We start from the raw sequence: 16,862 nt of genomic DNA, 5'->3' as shown, positions 1-16,862 counted from the left end.
TCAACTAAATGTTGAGGCTTAAACTCAACAATTAATAAACTTTTAATATAATAAAGGCAATTATTTTTACAATGCTGATTTCTTTTTCTTCATACCCCAAAAGACTTGCTTTATTGTGTAAGAAAAAAACCCTACCCGTTGTTCCCATCCTGAAATGAAAGGGTTGCCCATCTTCATACCACATTAGGATATCTGACAGTAATTCACAGATCTTTGGAGATAATCTGCAGTTTTCAAATACTGCCTAGAATAGTGATAAACACTATATTAAAAAAAAAAAGTGTAAGTATTATGTATTCCCTTAGGCAATTAGCTTGTGTTGCTTGCCACAGTTGCCCTCTTTCTATCTCTGTAGAATAAGCATTTGGTCTGCTCAGAATTATCACATATTTCTTTCTTCCCTTTAGGTATGTCACTAGATTCCTTCATGAGCAGTGAGACTCAAACAGCTGTTGGGGCGTGAGGGGGGGGGAGGGAGACTAAAATTGGTGCAAAATGTACTTTTTAATATTTCTCCAGAGCATTGAGCCATATTATATGAAATTATAATATACTATCAGAAAAGGTACTTTACGTACTATCATAGCAATTTTCTAAAGTTCAAAATTTTGCAATTCCACGCCACATTTAATTTTCTTTAAAAATTCCCACATGGGGCAATGGTGGCTCAGTCGCAGAGCTTGCCTGACTACCCCAAGACCCAGTTTGTTTTCTGGAGCCTGCCCATGTCAAAAAAAAAAAAAAAATTCCCATACGACGGAAAGATATTGCTCTTTGTAGCGTTCAAGTCTCTTTAAGGGAACTATAAAATGACAAGCTTAGAATTAGCACTATTTCTAAAAACAGACACTAAATTGCATATACTATATAAAATCACATACGCATGTACATTAAAATAAATAACCAATTAACAATTAATTTGCTATAGAATCGGTCTGGGATTTATGCAAATTAGATTGTTTCCTGGTCTACATTAGCATTTAGGGGACGAAGCATTTGTAGTTCTCCTTCTTCACCGATAGGTGGGGCTAGTAATTTCAGTATTAATTATAATATCTTAGTATAATAGATGCTGAAGCATCTAGATGAAATAGATACTTGAAAGCTTTGAAACTGATGAAATTGCATATGTCACTTTTAAGGAATAAAACCATTTGCAAGAACATGTGAAATACACTACCAGTATTCCCCTGCTGATTTCATAGGATTTTTTAAAGAATTGTGCATAATTTTCTGGAAATTAAAAGACTGAGGATCAGATATTTATGGTGATAGAAACTAGATCTCAAGAAGTAAAAATCTGGGAGATTCTCCTAGGATAGAATTCTTTATCACTTTATTCAGCTCAACAATCATTGAACACATACCAAATTTACAGAGGAGTACAGTGGGGTCAGAAAAGCCTCCATTTCTAGACTCAGCTCCAGAGCTCACTAGCACCATGGCAGTGCCACCAAATGCCTTTGTAAAACCACATCACAGAACCTACATGACAAGTAAGTGAAGTAACATGTGAAACTGCACTGTAAATGATAAGCCATATCCTCACAAATTTTGATTACTGAAGTTGCCACGGTGCAGAACAATAATTCTCATCTTTAGACCTGGGAACAAATTCTCAGCAAACTGCTAATTCCCCATGTGAATGTACTTTTACTCTCTTAATTTTTTTTTGTTTGTTTTTATATTGATGCTACTTTTTGAAAAAGTTCAGGTGAGAAAAAAATAAAAATAAAAAAAATTGGGCGGTGCGATGGTGGCTCAGTGGCAGAATTCTCATCTGCCATGCTGGAGACCTGGGTTCAATTCCAGGGGCCTGCCCATGAAACAAACAAACAAACAAACAAATAAATAAATAAACAAAAAAACCCACAAAAGTTCAGGTGAGGAACATTCTGTATCATCTGAATAGCCTCCTTATCACTGCCATGTGACAGGTGGATTCATGAAAGTATTGGTGCTCAGTAATTCACCTTCAGCTGTTTCCAAGCTAAGGAAGACAGACACAGGCAGATTTAATGTGTAGCTTCCATGTTCCTCCAAGAGGAAGTTGACAACAGTACAGATTCTGAACAAAGATTTCTGTTTGAATCCAGAAAACTGATTAGAAAATCCAATCATCACATCACACACACTATATGTAGTATTGGTAAGCTAAAATTAAAAAAAAAAGAATCTTGCCAGTCCGCGATGATAGCAGGGAATTCACATCATTCATCCATTCATCACGTTAAATTAGTAAGATGGTGTTTACTGGATTTGTAGCTTTGTGTATGTTTATTGTAATTGTGTTTTTTGTTGAATAGTCATATGAAAACTGGAAGCTTAAGTTTGAATCTAGATTTATAATTCTATATATTTAAATAACATCCTCAAATTAATACAACATTAAATAACTAACTTTAAAATAATTTAATACTCTAGAGTGTGATCCAAGAGAAACTTATTTTTCCCCATAAATGGGGAATGTTGAGAAACATCCTATGGTGGAAAGAAGAGAGGTTTTGGAATTAATCACAGATTAGATTCTTAGCTCTATGATTTACTAACTAAGCCATCTTGGGACATGCTTAACTTCGCTAAGTCTCAGTTTCTTCATCTATAAAAGGAGATGGGGGGGTATGTGGGAATTCTATATTTTCTGCAAGAAAAATTTCCTGTAAACTTACAACTGCTCTAATAGCTTTTTAAATTAAAATGCAAAATAAAACTTCATACACTCACAAAGCATGAGATTAAAAACATCTTACAATGTTGCCGTGATGACTCAACATGTGTTGAGTGTTTTTTCACCATGTTGGACATAAAGGTTCCTTCCTCCTTCATTCTTCTATTTGTTTAAAGTTATTTTCTGTAACTTGGAGGAAATAAATAGCTTCAAGTATCACTGAAACAAGTGAGAAACAATATGCAAAAGTGCTTTATGGACTTTAAATCACTATATAATTTGAGCATATTATTCTTTGACAAAAATTCTTAAAGAACTTATATGCCCTCTCATTAGGGCCTTGCATTTTCATAAAAAGAAAAGAATATCCCAGAAAAAAATGAGAACTAAATAAACACATGAGTGAATACCAGTCATTGAGGTTTAATTACCAAATTTGTTCAGATAACCAAGTGCTTGTCTTTTACTTAGTAAACAGCTGGAAGGTGATATACCAGAAACAGAAGTGCTTGTAAAAAGGGGACTTTATTAAGTTGCAAGTTTACAGTACTAAGGCCATGAAAATGTCCGAATTAAGGCACCAACAAGGGTTACCTTCACTCAAGTAAGGTTGACGAAGTTTGGAGTTTCCTTCTCAGCTGGAAGGGCACATGGTGTCATCTGCTAGCTTTCTCTCCCAGCTTCTTGCTTCATGAAGCTTCCCCAGGGGTGTTTTCTGTCTTCATCTCCAAAGGCTTTGGCTGCGTGGGCTCTGTTGGTTGTGGTGACTCTAAAGTTTTTTCCAAAATGGTTCCCTCTTAAAGGGCTCCAGTAAGCAACTCCTACTTGAATGCATGGAGACATATCTCCATGAAAATCATCTAATCAAGTTACTACCCATAATTGGGTGGCTCACAATCTCCATGGAAAGAATAAAAAGCTCCCACCCAGCAATACTGAATGATGATTAAAGAACTTGTCTTTTCTGGGGTACATAATAGAATCAAACTGACATAGCCTGGAAATATGATTATTTTGGGTGGAAGTCTTAAAACAGAAAAACTAAACTTAAAATAATTAAGTGCTGAATCAAATACCTTATCTTATATTTTACTACAGACAAACATAATGGATGGTAAAGTTTTAGGAAACATTTATGGGAACAATTTTTGACAAAATTATTTGTAATGTTATTACTATTTAATTTTGGTATCAACAAAAGATTGTCACTATTTAGTCTTCTGTAAAGTGGTCTGAATCATTAGTCTTCTAAGTTGGCCCAGTTACCAGAATCCCTGAGGTAAATGGGTACTTGGCTTCCTGACTCAGGGCAAATCAAATGATCTGTTACCTCTATTTCTTCACCATAAACTAAGGATAGTAATTTCATTCACACAGAACTGTTGTGAAGAGTAAATGTAACAATGAATGAATAAACAAATGATGAATGTAACAAGCTCTGTAAACTACAAAGCTATCCCGGTAGAGAGCCCTGCGCTGTGGACAATAAGAGACCTGAACCAAAAGTTCAGTCTAAATTTCTTGTCACCTTATGCAAATCTCTTTACTTCTCTAAGTGTCACTTTCCTGTGTTCTAAAGCAAGGAAGTAAATCAATTTATCTCACAGTTTCTTCTATTATAACTATAATAGGTACTTGGGATTTCCATCATCATACCTAGTTACTTGGTTTTCCATTAAAGCTTTTTTAAAAAAATCCTACATTTTTATGATTTACTTGTGATTTCACAGGACTATTACTGACATAATAGCCACGCATGCGAAAAACACTTTCCAAAGCACTAAACAAGGTGTTTTTGTTTTTCCCTAACTAACTGAATACATTTTGAAGACAGCAGTATTGGATTCTGAGTCTGGCCCTCTCGCTTAACAAGTTGGGGCAGAAATCATTTAATCCCTCTGAGCCGCATTCATCTGCCAAATAATTATAGTAGAAGCAATTACGGTGTATTGCAGGCTTCCCCTTTGCCAGGCCACGGCACTAAGTTCTGAATTTGCACAGCAAGCGACCTTTCTCAGTAGCACTCACAACTTTAAGGTTCTCCTTTCAATAGATGAAGAACTTGAGGCTGAGAGGAGATAGAAACCTACCACCCTGAACGCGCAGAGCTGAGATTCTAAAAACACCTAATCATAGGACAGGATAGTTAGCTACCCACAATTTTTGCCTCTGACGGCACGCTTAACCCCAGGGATTCATAAAACAGAGCATTCTTGTCCCATCCCATTCACCGATGGGAATAAGAAACATCATGCGTGTTACAGCGCCCCACCTGTCCTCGCAGCCATTCCTCTCAGAGCCTATCCACGCCACGCCCCTCTAGGGCGGAAACAATCTTATCCTCAGCCTGCGCCGCAGCTAGCGAGAACTAGCGCATGCGCCCCTAGCGCGTCGGAGTTCCTGTCTATGCTGACCACTTCCGGTGGGGTTCATCTGACCAATGGAATGGACGCAAAGGCCGGCCGTCTTCCAGGCCCCGCCCACGCGGGGGTACTTTCGGTGAAAGGCCCAGCTCCAGGTTAGGCCTGCACGGCGTCTGCTCGGGCTAATGGCTGCTCCCGGTACTGTCAGCTCTTTCCGCCTCCCGCCTTTGCCCACGGTTCGAGAGATTATTAAATTGTTCAAACTACAAGCAGTGAAGCAGCTCTCCCAGAATTTTCTCCTGGACTTGAGACTGACAGGTGGATGGCTAATCAGTGCTCCCGGGTGTCTCCCTGGCTTCTGGGGCGGGGGGCCGGGACTCGAGCCTGTGGGCGGGTGCCTGGACCCTGCGTCGGGTGTGCACGGGTATTCGGTCAGGTCCTACTACCGTTTTGGCGAAGATAATTGGAGTTCCACATGCCAGCAGACACGTGAATGCGTTGTTTGATCACGGTTGTGGGCTTGCAGCGGCGGGTTCGTGAGCAAACACTAGGAGAGAAAAACTTCCCGTGTCGTGAAAGGCGGTTGTGCACACGTGAATCTTGGTGTCTGTTAACACTAGGAAGTGTCGCTGCAAGTTCTGCCTGTAGATGTACTTGCTATGCAGTTTAAGGTTATCAGAACTTTAAGCATTGCAAGGTTTTTTCTCAATAGCATCTTACTGGAAAAGTGTCACTAGTAGGATTAAACGTGGTTCAGTCTAAAAGATCCTCGAGGGAGCAGGTATTCATTCAGTAAATACATCTTGATCAAGCTATTATGTGCTAGTGCTGGAGTGAACAAGGTAAAGAATCCTTAAGGAACTTACATTTTAGTAAGTTTACATTCCCGTTCATTATGAGAGATCACTTTTATGAAGTAAAATTTACGTACAATAAAATTCACCGGTTAAGTCCACAATTTGATGAGTTTTGTCAAATGTATACCCTCATTTAACCACCATCCTCTTCCCTTATTGATGTTCTCTTTCTTAGATATGCGATTACTAGAATAAGATGTATGATAAATACATGTACTAATTCACAGTTGGAGTGCTTTTGTTTGATATTTTGATATTTTATTCTATCTGGTTCCTATGGAGAAGCTGAAAAGAGCAGTAAATCTTACCCCAAAAGGTTCATTTTTCAATGAAATGAAACAGTCTACAAAACAAAATAATGATGCTTTATTTCTTGCTCATGGAATCTTTATTCTGCCACTAGCGGTACAGCTTTGGGTAAAATAGCTTAACTCCTCTTCAGTTTTCTCATCTTTTAATTGGAGGAGGGACTGATGACATGCTACAGGGTTACCCACTTCCAACCTTCTTTGGCTCTAGTAGTAGCCAGTACCAGCCTTTTCTGCTGGTCATTATCCTCATTCTAGGTATAAAGCACCATTCCCAGGGCTGAAAATATGGGTCTTTATATTTTTTAAAAAACATTTATTTTGCATTTTCTCACATGAACCTTCGCTCACTCTCAGGAGGATGTCCTAGAATGTAGATACTATTATTTACTCTTCTTTTGGGAACCAAAGTGAAGGGAGAATAAGAGATTTGTTTGAGGTGAGAAGCTCCAGCAGGGTGGAGCAAGATTGAAACCCAAGCTCATGACTGTGCTGTGCTTCTTTGATATTCATTTGTTTTTTAATAGACCTGAAAAGTTTGGAGCAGACCCTTTCTCCTGCCTGTTGTACTAGATCTCCATTTTTAAAAATATTGAATTTCACTTCATATTGCCTGTCCTTAATATAGATAGCTCTCTGTTCCCTTTAAGAGATATTGGGCTGTAGTGGGGTAAGAACTGGTTTAAAATTACATAGACCCCTGTATATAGAATTATATAAACTCTGTTATTTACTTTTTACTTGGTCTTGCACAAATCAAGAGACAAGAAAACAAGTTCAGAGAATTTAATTTGGGGAAGTGTTTTCAGTGACTAAGTGTCCACTCTTCTGAGATATCCAGTTGCTAATGCTTAGATTTTAATATCTCATAGTAACACTGGATCATTGTATGTTTTTCCAGAAGAGATGATTGCTTGCAATGGATCTTCAGTACTCTGCTTTTGTATTTGTATTAAGGGTTGCTACCTAAAAGCAGTTGATGAATTAAAAATTATTTTTTCCATATTTAGGTACATATTTGCAAACCTTAAAAAAAAAAAAGTCTCTCCACTGCTAATGTTTTTCTGAAACTGATCAAAAATCCAAATTTCTAAGAGTCTCATGATCTAGCAACTTGTTGCCATTGCCATATTGACCACCAACTAGATGTCTATATGTAAAAAATAGAGACTGCCAGCTTTTGAATTTTTAAATAACAATCTTGAAGATTCTGAGGATTGAAACTAGTACTGCTTATTTGTATATTTGGTATTCAACGATTATAAAGAAGGGGTCATGCATATCCAGTCAGTTATTGGAATTGATTACTTTGGTGAAGGAATAGATAGAAAATACAGTATTAGCTGAATTTAAGTTAACGAATTTTGCATAATAACCCTATTTTTGTTAAGGCACTGGCATATTCACCAGTGAATATGGTAGAATATTGGCTAGCTACTGTATGTCGTTTTAAGTTTATAATTTAAATAATTGAATAAATGTTTTATATAAAGGATTAATTGATTGGGGTATGATACAGCTAATAAGAGTTTTTTTAGAGTTTTTTTCTTTTTAAATTCTGTACATGGAAATTTGCCAAGATAGTCAAAATAATGAAAACTTACTTTCTTTTCTTTAGATAAAATTGTAAGAAAAGCTGGCAACCTCACAAATGCTTATGTTTATGAAGTGGGTCCCGGTCCAGGGGGAATCACAAGATCCATTCTCAATGCCAATGTTGCTGAACTTCTGGTGGTTGAAAAGGACACTCGATTTATTCCTGGATTACAGGTGAGATACTTCAGATGCCTTTTTTTAGGAAGCAAAAAACCACTTTAAATCTTTAGGCTTGCCTGCCCATGCAAAAAAATATATATAAAAATATAAAAATAAATCTTTAGGCCATGATTCTTAAACGTCAGGGTGTCCAAAGATTATGTAGGTTACTTGTCAAACTTCAGATCCCTAGGTTTGTCCAAGAGATTTTGATTCTGTGGTTCAGCAAGGTTTAGAAATTTGCATTTCTAACAGACATCCTCAAGAGGTGCCGATGTAGATCTGTTGACCACAACTTGAGTAAACCTGTTTTATGCATTGATGCTCGTAAACTAATTGTTTTATGTAACCTGATTTTATTTGTAAGTAGCTTTGCATGTCATGGCCCATTCCTTCAAAAGTAAATAAAAATGAACTATGACAAACAATGACTCAGTTATTGATATGACTTTTGAGAGCTTCATTTAGGTTAAAAAATCATTTCCACAAACAAAATGATAGTCCTTCATTGAGGAAGACTTATTGTAATATTTAGGCATTCTTATTAGAGAATTTTTAAGGTGAAGGTATAAAGTTGAACCACTCTACTCATAGATTTGTGAAGAGGTTTGAATGCATCTTTAAAATACTAGGTACCATCATTGTGTGGGAAATGCCTGAAGGAAATGGGCATGTTTCAACTGTAACAGAGAAGCCTTGAGTAAGGAGAATGATAGCTGACTTTCAAAGCTTGCTGAGGAAGGGATAAACTTGTTCTGCTCTCTAGGGAAAAAATTAAATGATGGGAATTGAGGGAGGCAGATGCAGATTTAATGTAAGGAGGGACTTATATTAAAAGCAGTTTGACAAACAGTGAAACAGACTATGTGAGGGATTTCATAAATGGAATTCCTCATAGGAGGCAAATTTTACTTAATGACCTAAGGACCTTTCTTTGATTCCTCTGTAACTATAAAACTTAATAAAAGGGACCTTAGCCTTTAACTCAGATGAATAGCAATTTACTGGGTAAGGACAATAGAATGATAAAATATCCACATTGTTACTTTAATGGAAGAGGACAAATGTGTTTAAAATTAGCACATTTGGATACTTATTTGTATATTTATTAATGGAACAATGTTTACTTTCTATCAAAACAGTTTCATTGTTCATTGCTGTATCTCTGCAACAAATAACAGTGCCTGTCACATAACAAGGTGTTCATTAAATCATTCTCCATTTTCCTTTTCCCAGTGTCTCATATGGGAAATAAAAAGATTGCCTGTCATTCTATCTATGTAGTACATTAGCTGACTAAATACATCATTAATAGTGAAAGTAAATAATTGTATATTGTTTATTATCAAAATTCTTATGCCTTTGTTCCTAACTGTAAAGATTAATTTAAAGATAATTACCCTGCTGAATATGTGTAGTTGACATCTCATCTGTTTCAATGGGGGAAGCAAAATTAATTCTTGGTCTTTTATATGCAGGAAAGGAATTTGCCTTAAAAAGATATGTTGGATACTAAAATATCAAATAGACTTCTTTTTCCTATAAAAAACGTTTCACTATGTAAGACCACTTGTTTTAGAGGTGCTAAATTAATCATAAAACTGAGTAAAGGCAGGAGAATGATCTATTTTAAGGGTTCCATTCTAGTGATTTCCAAAGTAATAGAATTGCTTTTTAAAAGAAGTTGTAATAATTTATAAAATGTCTTCCTGCAGAAAGTGTGTCATTTGTGGCTTTGAATTAAGAATTGAATTATTCTTACGATATTATCATAAGACTACTTACAGGAAAGAATGAGTGGTGAAGGTAACATGTTGTAAAAATAAGAAAATGTCTGCAATATGTGAACGCAGTATAGTATAGTATTGTGGTAAAGCACATGGACTTGAGTGTCATACTGCCTGCCAGAGTTTGACTTCACATGCCACCAATTACTAGTTATATGACCTAGGGCAGGTAACTATATTTCTCTGTGCCTCAGTTTGCTCACAGGATTACTCTGAGGATTAACTGAGTACCTGACACTTAGAAAGCACTCGGTTAATCTTAGTTATAAATAATTAATTAAATAATTGTTTCCATGCCTTGGGCACCTCTGCTCATTATGATCAGGAGATTCCTAATCTAGAAAGCGGTATAGAAAGAAAGTAATGTTGGGGCTTTCTTCAATCCATGAAGCTTGCATTAGACTCAGGCTTTCTTTCTCTCAGCATCATAACAATCTCCTCTGATTGTGCATTTCTAGATGTTTTCGTTTAATTTTTAGTTTTCTTTTCTTTTTTTTTTTTAGTGGCCAGGTAGACTCTGCCTTTGAGAGGAGCAAGGAGACTTCTAGACACCTCAGGAAATTTGATGTCTTAATAGGTTGTTCTAGTTTGCTAGCTGCTGGAATGCCGTATACCAAAACCAGAATGGCTTTTAAAAAGGGGTATTTAATAAGTTGCTAGTTTACAGTTCTAAGGCCTAGAAAATGTCCCAATTGCAACAAGTCTATAGAAATGTCCAATCAAAGGCATCCAGGGAAAGATACCTTGGTTCAAGAAGGCCGATGAAGTTCAGGGTTTCTCTCTGAAGTGAGAAGGCACATGGTGAACACAATAACAGTTTCTCTCTTGGCTGGAAGGGCACATGGTGAGCAAGGCATCATTTGCTGGCTTTCTCTCCTGGCTTCTTGTTTCATGAAGCTCCCCGGGAAGCATTTTCCTTCTTCATCTCCAAAGGACGCTGGCTGGTGGGCTCTTTGTTCCTTGTGGCTATGTCTTTCATCTCTGCTCTGTCTGAATCTCTCTCATTCTCCAAAATGTTTCCTCTTTTATAGGACTCCAGTAAACTCATCCAAATGGGTGGAGACACATCTCCCCTAAGCCAGTTTACAACCACTCTTGATTGGGTTACATCTCCAGGGAGATGATCTGATTACATACAGTATTGAATAGGGTTTATTCTGCCTCTACAAAATGGGATTTTGATTAAAACATGACTTTTCTAAGGTACATACATCCTTTCAAACCAGCACGTAGGTTCTTCCCCCTATTTTTGAATTGGGGACAATTTCATATGCGATTTCTTCTTCAGATGCAGTTTGGATTCTTACTCATTTTTTTGTTTGCCTGTTTTTAAAGGTTTCATATGTTAATAGCAATAATAGCTAATATTTATGGAAGGCTTATCACACTAAGTACTTGTTTCTGCAATTGCATTGAGGTTTAATTGATGTTCCGTAAATTACTCATGTTGAAAGTATGTGATTTGGTGAATTTTACATGTAACTTCCTAAAACCATCACCACAATCGAGGTAATGAACATCCAACACCATCGAAATTTTTCATGTCCTGTTGTAGTCTGTCTCTCCTCTCCTTCTTTGTCTTCAGACTACCACTGATCTTCTTTCTGCCACTGCACATCACTTTCTATTTTAAAAAATCTTATGTAAATGAGATCATATAGTATGTACTCTTTTTCTAAAGTGTGTATTCTTTTTTACTCAGCATAATTATTTTTAGGAATTCATCTATGTTGAGTTATTTATTAATATTTTGAACCTTTTTATTGCTAAATATATGCACCAACTTTGTATTTGACTTTTGCTTCTGGACTTTTGGGTTGATTACAGTTTTTTGTTCTTAATATGTAAAGCTCTTATGAACATTAATATGCAAATGTTTGTGTGAATGTCTACTTTCATTTCTCTTGACTAAAGACTGAGGAGTGGAAGGAATCTCTGAATCCTATGGTAGATGTCTACTTAATTTTTTATGAAACTACCATACTATTTGATAGGGTGGTTGTACTAGTTTATATTTCCACCAGTAATGTATGAGAGTTCAGTCGCTCCACTTACTTGCTTTTGATATGGCCAGTCTTATTAATTTTAGCCACTTTAGTGGGTAATTAGTGGTATGTTTTTGTGGTTTTGATTTTCATTTACCTAATGACTGGTGAAGTTTTAACATATTTTCATGTGCTTAGTTGCCATCCATTTATTTTCGGTGAGGAATTGTACAAAATTTTCACCATTTCTTTAAAAATAATTTTTAGAACTTTGTATCGTAATTTTATATATATATACATATATATAAACTAAAAAATTTCCATTTTAACCTCTTTCAGGTGTACAACTCTGCAGTATTAATTGCATCACAATGGTATACCATTACCAATATCCATTTCCCCAACATTTTCATCACTTCAAACCAAACCTCTGTATCCATTAAATAATCACTCCCTCTTTCCCTCCCCCTGTTCTCTGCAGGCCCTAGTAACCAATAACTATCAATCTCTAAGAAATTTACTTCATCTATGTATTTCATGGAAGCAAAAATATAATATTGTCTTTTGTTTCTGTCTTATTTCACTCGACATGTCTTCAGGATTCTTCCATGTTGTGGCATACATCAGAATTTCATTCTATTTTACAGCTGAACGATATTCCATTATGTGAATATGCCACATGTTGTGTATCCATACATCTCTTGATAGGCACTTGGGTTGCTTCCACCTTTTGGCTGTTGTGAGTAATGCTGCTATAAATATTGGTGCTGAAATGTCTGTTCAAGTTCCTGCTTTCAATTATTTGAGTTATACATTTAAAAAAATTTTTTTTCTAGTTTAATGTGGTAACATTTATACAATGCAAAACTTCCCATTTTAACCACCTTCTTATGTATAATTCAGAGATATTAATTACATTTACAGTATTGTGCTACCGTCACCAACATCCTTACCAAAATTTCTCATTACCCCAAACGGAAACACTTTACCCAATAAGATCTAACTCCTCATTCTTTGCACTCAGCCATCCCAGCCCCTAGTAACCTATAATCTACTTTCTATCTCTACAAGTTTGCATGTTCTATCTATTTCATATCGGTGAAATCATACATATTTGTCCTTTGGTGACTGGTTTGTTTCACTCAGCGTAATTAGCTGTTCCTGTTTAGAACTAAATATTCCATTGTATGTATTACCGTCTTTTATTTACCAGTCCATCTGTTGATGGACATTTGAGTTGCTTTCATCTTTTAATTATCATGAGTAATGCTGCTGTGAACATTGATGTACAAATATCTGTTCAGGTCCTGTTTTTAATTATTGTGAGTAAGTACCTAGAAGTAATTGCTGGGTCATATGTAATCCTATGTTTAACTTTTTGAGGAACCACCAAATAGTTTTCTACAGTGGCTATACAGTTTACAATCCCACCAACTATATACAAGGGTACCAACTTTCCACATCCTTGCCAATACTTGTTATTTTCCATTTTTTAAAAAAATAATAGCCATTCTACTGGGTGTGAAGTGATATCTCATTGTGGTTTTGATTTGCCTTTATCTAATGGCTAATGATGTTGAGCATGTTTTCATGTACTTTCTAAAATGATATTGGGCATTTTCCCACTGCTTATTGTCCATTTGTCTGTCTTCTTTGGAGAAATGTCTATTCCAGTCCTTTCTCATTTTTTAATTGGGTTGTTTGTCTTTTTGTTGTTGAGTTGTAGGAGTTCTTTATTTATTTTGGGAACTCAACCCTTATCAGATATAAATGATTCTGAATATTTTCTCCCATTCCTTGGAATGTCTTTTTACGTTCTTGATAATGTCTTTTGATGTACGTAAGTTTTACATTTTGATGAAGTCTAATTTATATGTTTTTTCTTTTATTGCTTGTGCTTTTGATATCACATCTAAGAATCCATTGCCTAATACAGTGTCCTGAAGATATTCCCATATATTCTATTATAAGAGTTTTATCTCTTATATCTAGGTTATTGATCTATTTTAGTTAATTTTTGTGTTTTATTTGAGGTAGGGATCCACTTTAATCTTTTGCCTGTGAATATCTAGCTTTCCCAGCACCATTTGTTGAAGAGACTTTTTTCCCAGTAAGTGGAATTGTACTCTTGTTGAAAATTAATTGTTCCTAGGTTTGAGTGTTTATTTCTGATATCTGAATTCTGTTCCATTGGTCTATTTGTCTGTCTTTATACCATTACAACGTTGTTTAGATTACTGTAGATTCATAGTAATTTTTTGAAATTGGAAAGTGTGAGTCTTACTTTATTCTTTCTCAAGAAGATTTTGGCTATTTGGGGGCCCCTTGTCATTCCGTGTGAATTTGAGGATTGGTTTTTCCATTTCTGCAAAAATGTTTGATGTCATTTTAATCAGGATTGTGGTGAATCTGTAAATTGCTTTGGTTACTGTTGACATCTTAACAATATTAAGTCTTCCCATTCATGAACATGGAATGGCTTTCCATTTATTTTGGCCTCCTTTAATTTCCTTCAGCAATGTTTTGTAGTTTTCACTCTACAAGTATTTTGCATCCATGGTCAAATTTATTCCTAGATATTTTATTATTTTAGGTAATATTGTAAGGTGAAGTGTTTACTTGATTTCCCTTTTAGATCACCCATTGCTGATATATAAAAACATCACTGATTTTTTCATGTTGATCTAACCTGCCACTTTGATAAAGTCATTTTATTAGCTATAGTAACTTTATTGTGGATTCTATGAAATTTTTTCTCTATGTAGAATCATATCGCCTATGAGTAGATTAGTTTTCTTTCTTTCTTTTTGATTTGGATGCCTTTTATTTTGTTTTCTTGCCTCATTGCCCTGGCTTGATCTTCCAGTACAAAGTTTAATAGCATTGGTGAAAGTAGACATCTTAATCTTGTTCTGATGCTTGGAGGAAAGCTTTCTTTCACCATTGTATATAATTTTAGCTCTGGGTTTGTCATATATACCATTTTATCATGTTAATGAAGGTCTCTTCAATTCCTGGTTTTCTTAGTGTGCTGGATCCAATGTGCTGGATTTTGTCAGATGCCTTTTCTGCATCAATTGAGATGATCATCTATTTTTTTCCTCTTCATTCTATTACTGTGTGGTGTTACATTGACTTTTTAAAGCCGTTTTATTGAGATATATTCATATACTGTACAATCCATCCAAAGTGTACAGTCAGTGGCTTTTAGCATATTCAAAGTCGTACATTCATTACCACAGTCAATTTTAGAATATTCACATTACTCAAAAACAAAACAAAAACCCAATATCCTCAGCAGCCATCACCCAATCCATCCCTACATAACCGTGACTCTATTTCTCTTTCTGTAGATTTATTTATATTTACATTTTATATAAATGGAATCATAAAATGTGTAGTACCTTGTGTCTGGTTTTTTTCACTAAGTGGAATGTTTTTTTTTAATTATTGATTTTTTTTTAATTAGAAAAAGTTGTAGGTTTATGGAAAAGTATGTAAAAAATGTAGTATTTCTGTATAGCTCCCTTTTGTTGATACTTTGCATTAGTGTGGTACCTCTGTTACAGATGATGAAAGAATATTAAAAAATTATCTGTCATCCTATTAGTAACACCTTGCATTAGGGTCAAACATTTGTTATAATTCATGAAGCATTCTTAAACTTGAACTATTAACCACAGTCCATCATCCACAACAGGGTTCACTGTCTTATACAGTCCCATGTTTTATCTTCTTTCATTCTAATAACATACATGACTCCATTCTTCCCCTTTCAGCCACATTCACATACATGATTCAGTGCTATTAACTGCACTCACAATACTGTGATACCATCACTACTATCCATTTCTGAACCTTTATAATCAACCTAAATAGAAATTCTTACAAATTAAGCATCAGCTCCCTATTCTCTACCCCAATCTATCCCCTAGTAATCTATATTCTAGATTCTAACTCTGTGAGTTTCTTTATTCTAATTGTTTCAAAACAGTGAGATCATACAATATTTTTCCGTTTGTGCCTGGCTTATTTCACTCAGTGTCATCAAGGTTCATCCATATTGTCACATTCATCAGGATTTCATTCCTTTTTATAGAAGAATAATATTCCATTATATGTATATACCACATTCTGATTATCCATTCATGGCTTGAGGGACACTTGGGTTGCGTCCACCTTTTGGCAGTTATGAACATGCCTCTATGAATATTGGTGTGCATATATCTGTTTTGAGTCCATGCTTTCAATTCTTCTGGGTATATACATAGTAGCAGGATACTAAGTCATAAGGTAATTATATATTTAGCCCCCTGAGGAAGTGCCAAAATGTCTTTCACAATGGCTGCACCACTTTACTTTTTCCAACAATGAATGAGTGTTCGTTTTTCTTACATTCTTTCCAACACTTGTAATTTTCTGTTGTTTTTTTTTTAATAGTGGCCATTCTAGTAGGTGTGAAAAGATATCTCGTGATTTTGATTTCCATATCCCTAATAGCTGGTGATGTTGAACAACTTTTCATGTGTTTTTTTTTAGCTTTTGTATTTCCTTTTTGGGGAAATGTCTATTCAGGACTTTCATCCATTTTAAAATAATTTTTTTATGTGGTATGAGTAAGGGATCCTCTGTCATTCTGTTACACAGGCTATCCATTTCTCTCAGCAACATTTCTTGAAAACACTACTCTTTCAAGAAAACACTACTCTTACAATTGAGTGGACTTGGAATCTTAGTCAGAAATCAATTGGCCATCTATCTGAGGGCCTATTTCTGAACTCTCAGTTTGATTCCATTGGGAGATATATCTGTCCTTATACCAGTACCATGCTGTTGTGATGACTCTAGCTTTGTAATATGCTTTAAAGTAGGGAAGTATGAGTCCTCTAGTTTCGTTCTTCTTTTTCAAGATGTTTTTGGCTTTTAGGGGTCCCTTACCCTTACCTTATCAAATAAATTTGATATTGTTTTTTCAATTTCTGCAAAATAAGCTCTTGGAATTTTGATTGGGATTGTATTGAATCTGTAAATCATTTTGGGTAGAATTGATATCTTAATGATACTTAATTTTCCAATCCATGAACACAGAATGTCCTTCCATTTTTTTAAGTCTTTTAAAAATTTCTATTAGCCATGTTT

General features: G+C 35.4%; 1 protein-coding gene across 3 annotated transcripts in view; it reads left to right on the top strand.

Annotated features, from left to right (window-relative positions):
* Positions 1 to 5,101: 5,101 nt before the first annotated feature.
* Positions 5,102 to 16,862, top strand: part of TFB1M (transcription factor B1, mitochondrial) — a 104,752-nt gene continuing 92,991 nt past the window's right edge. The window contains exons 1-2 of one of the 3 annotated variants that reach the window (XM_077149341.1): positions 5,102 to 5,229; positions 7,815 to 7,966. In XM_077149341.1, the coding sequence (XP_077005456.1) occupies positions 5,217 to 5,229; positions 7,815 to 7,966 (165 nt within the window). In that variant the 5' untranslated portion in view covers positions 5,102 to 5,216. Of the gene's footprint in view, positions 5,350 to 5,423; positions 5,874 to 7,814; positions 7,967 to 16,862 lie in introns of those variants that run through there. The other 2 variants (XM_077149339.1, XM_077149342.1) reach the window with 2 other exon arrangements.

The sequence above is a fragment of the Tamandua tetradactyla genome, chromosome 2 (assembly GCF_023851605.1).
Source record: "Tamandua tetradactyla isolate mTamTet1 chromosome 2, mTamTet1.pri, whole genome shotgun sequence".
In the NCBI taxonomy this organism is placed as follows: Eukaryota; Metazoa; Chordata; class Mammalia; order Pilosa; family Myrmecophagidae; genus Tamandua; species Tamandua tetradactyla.
Note: the sequence above shows the minus strand (reverse complement) of the source record. Positions and strands in the feature narration are given on the sequence as shown.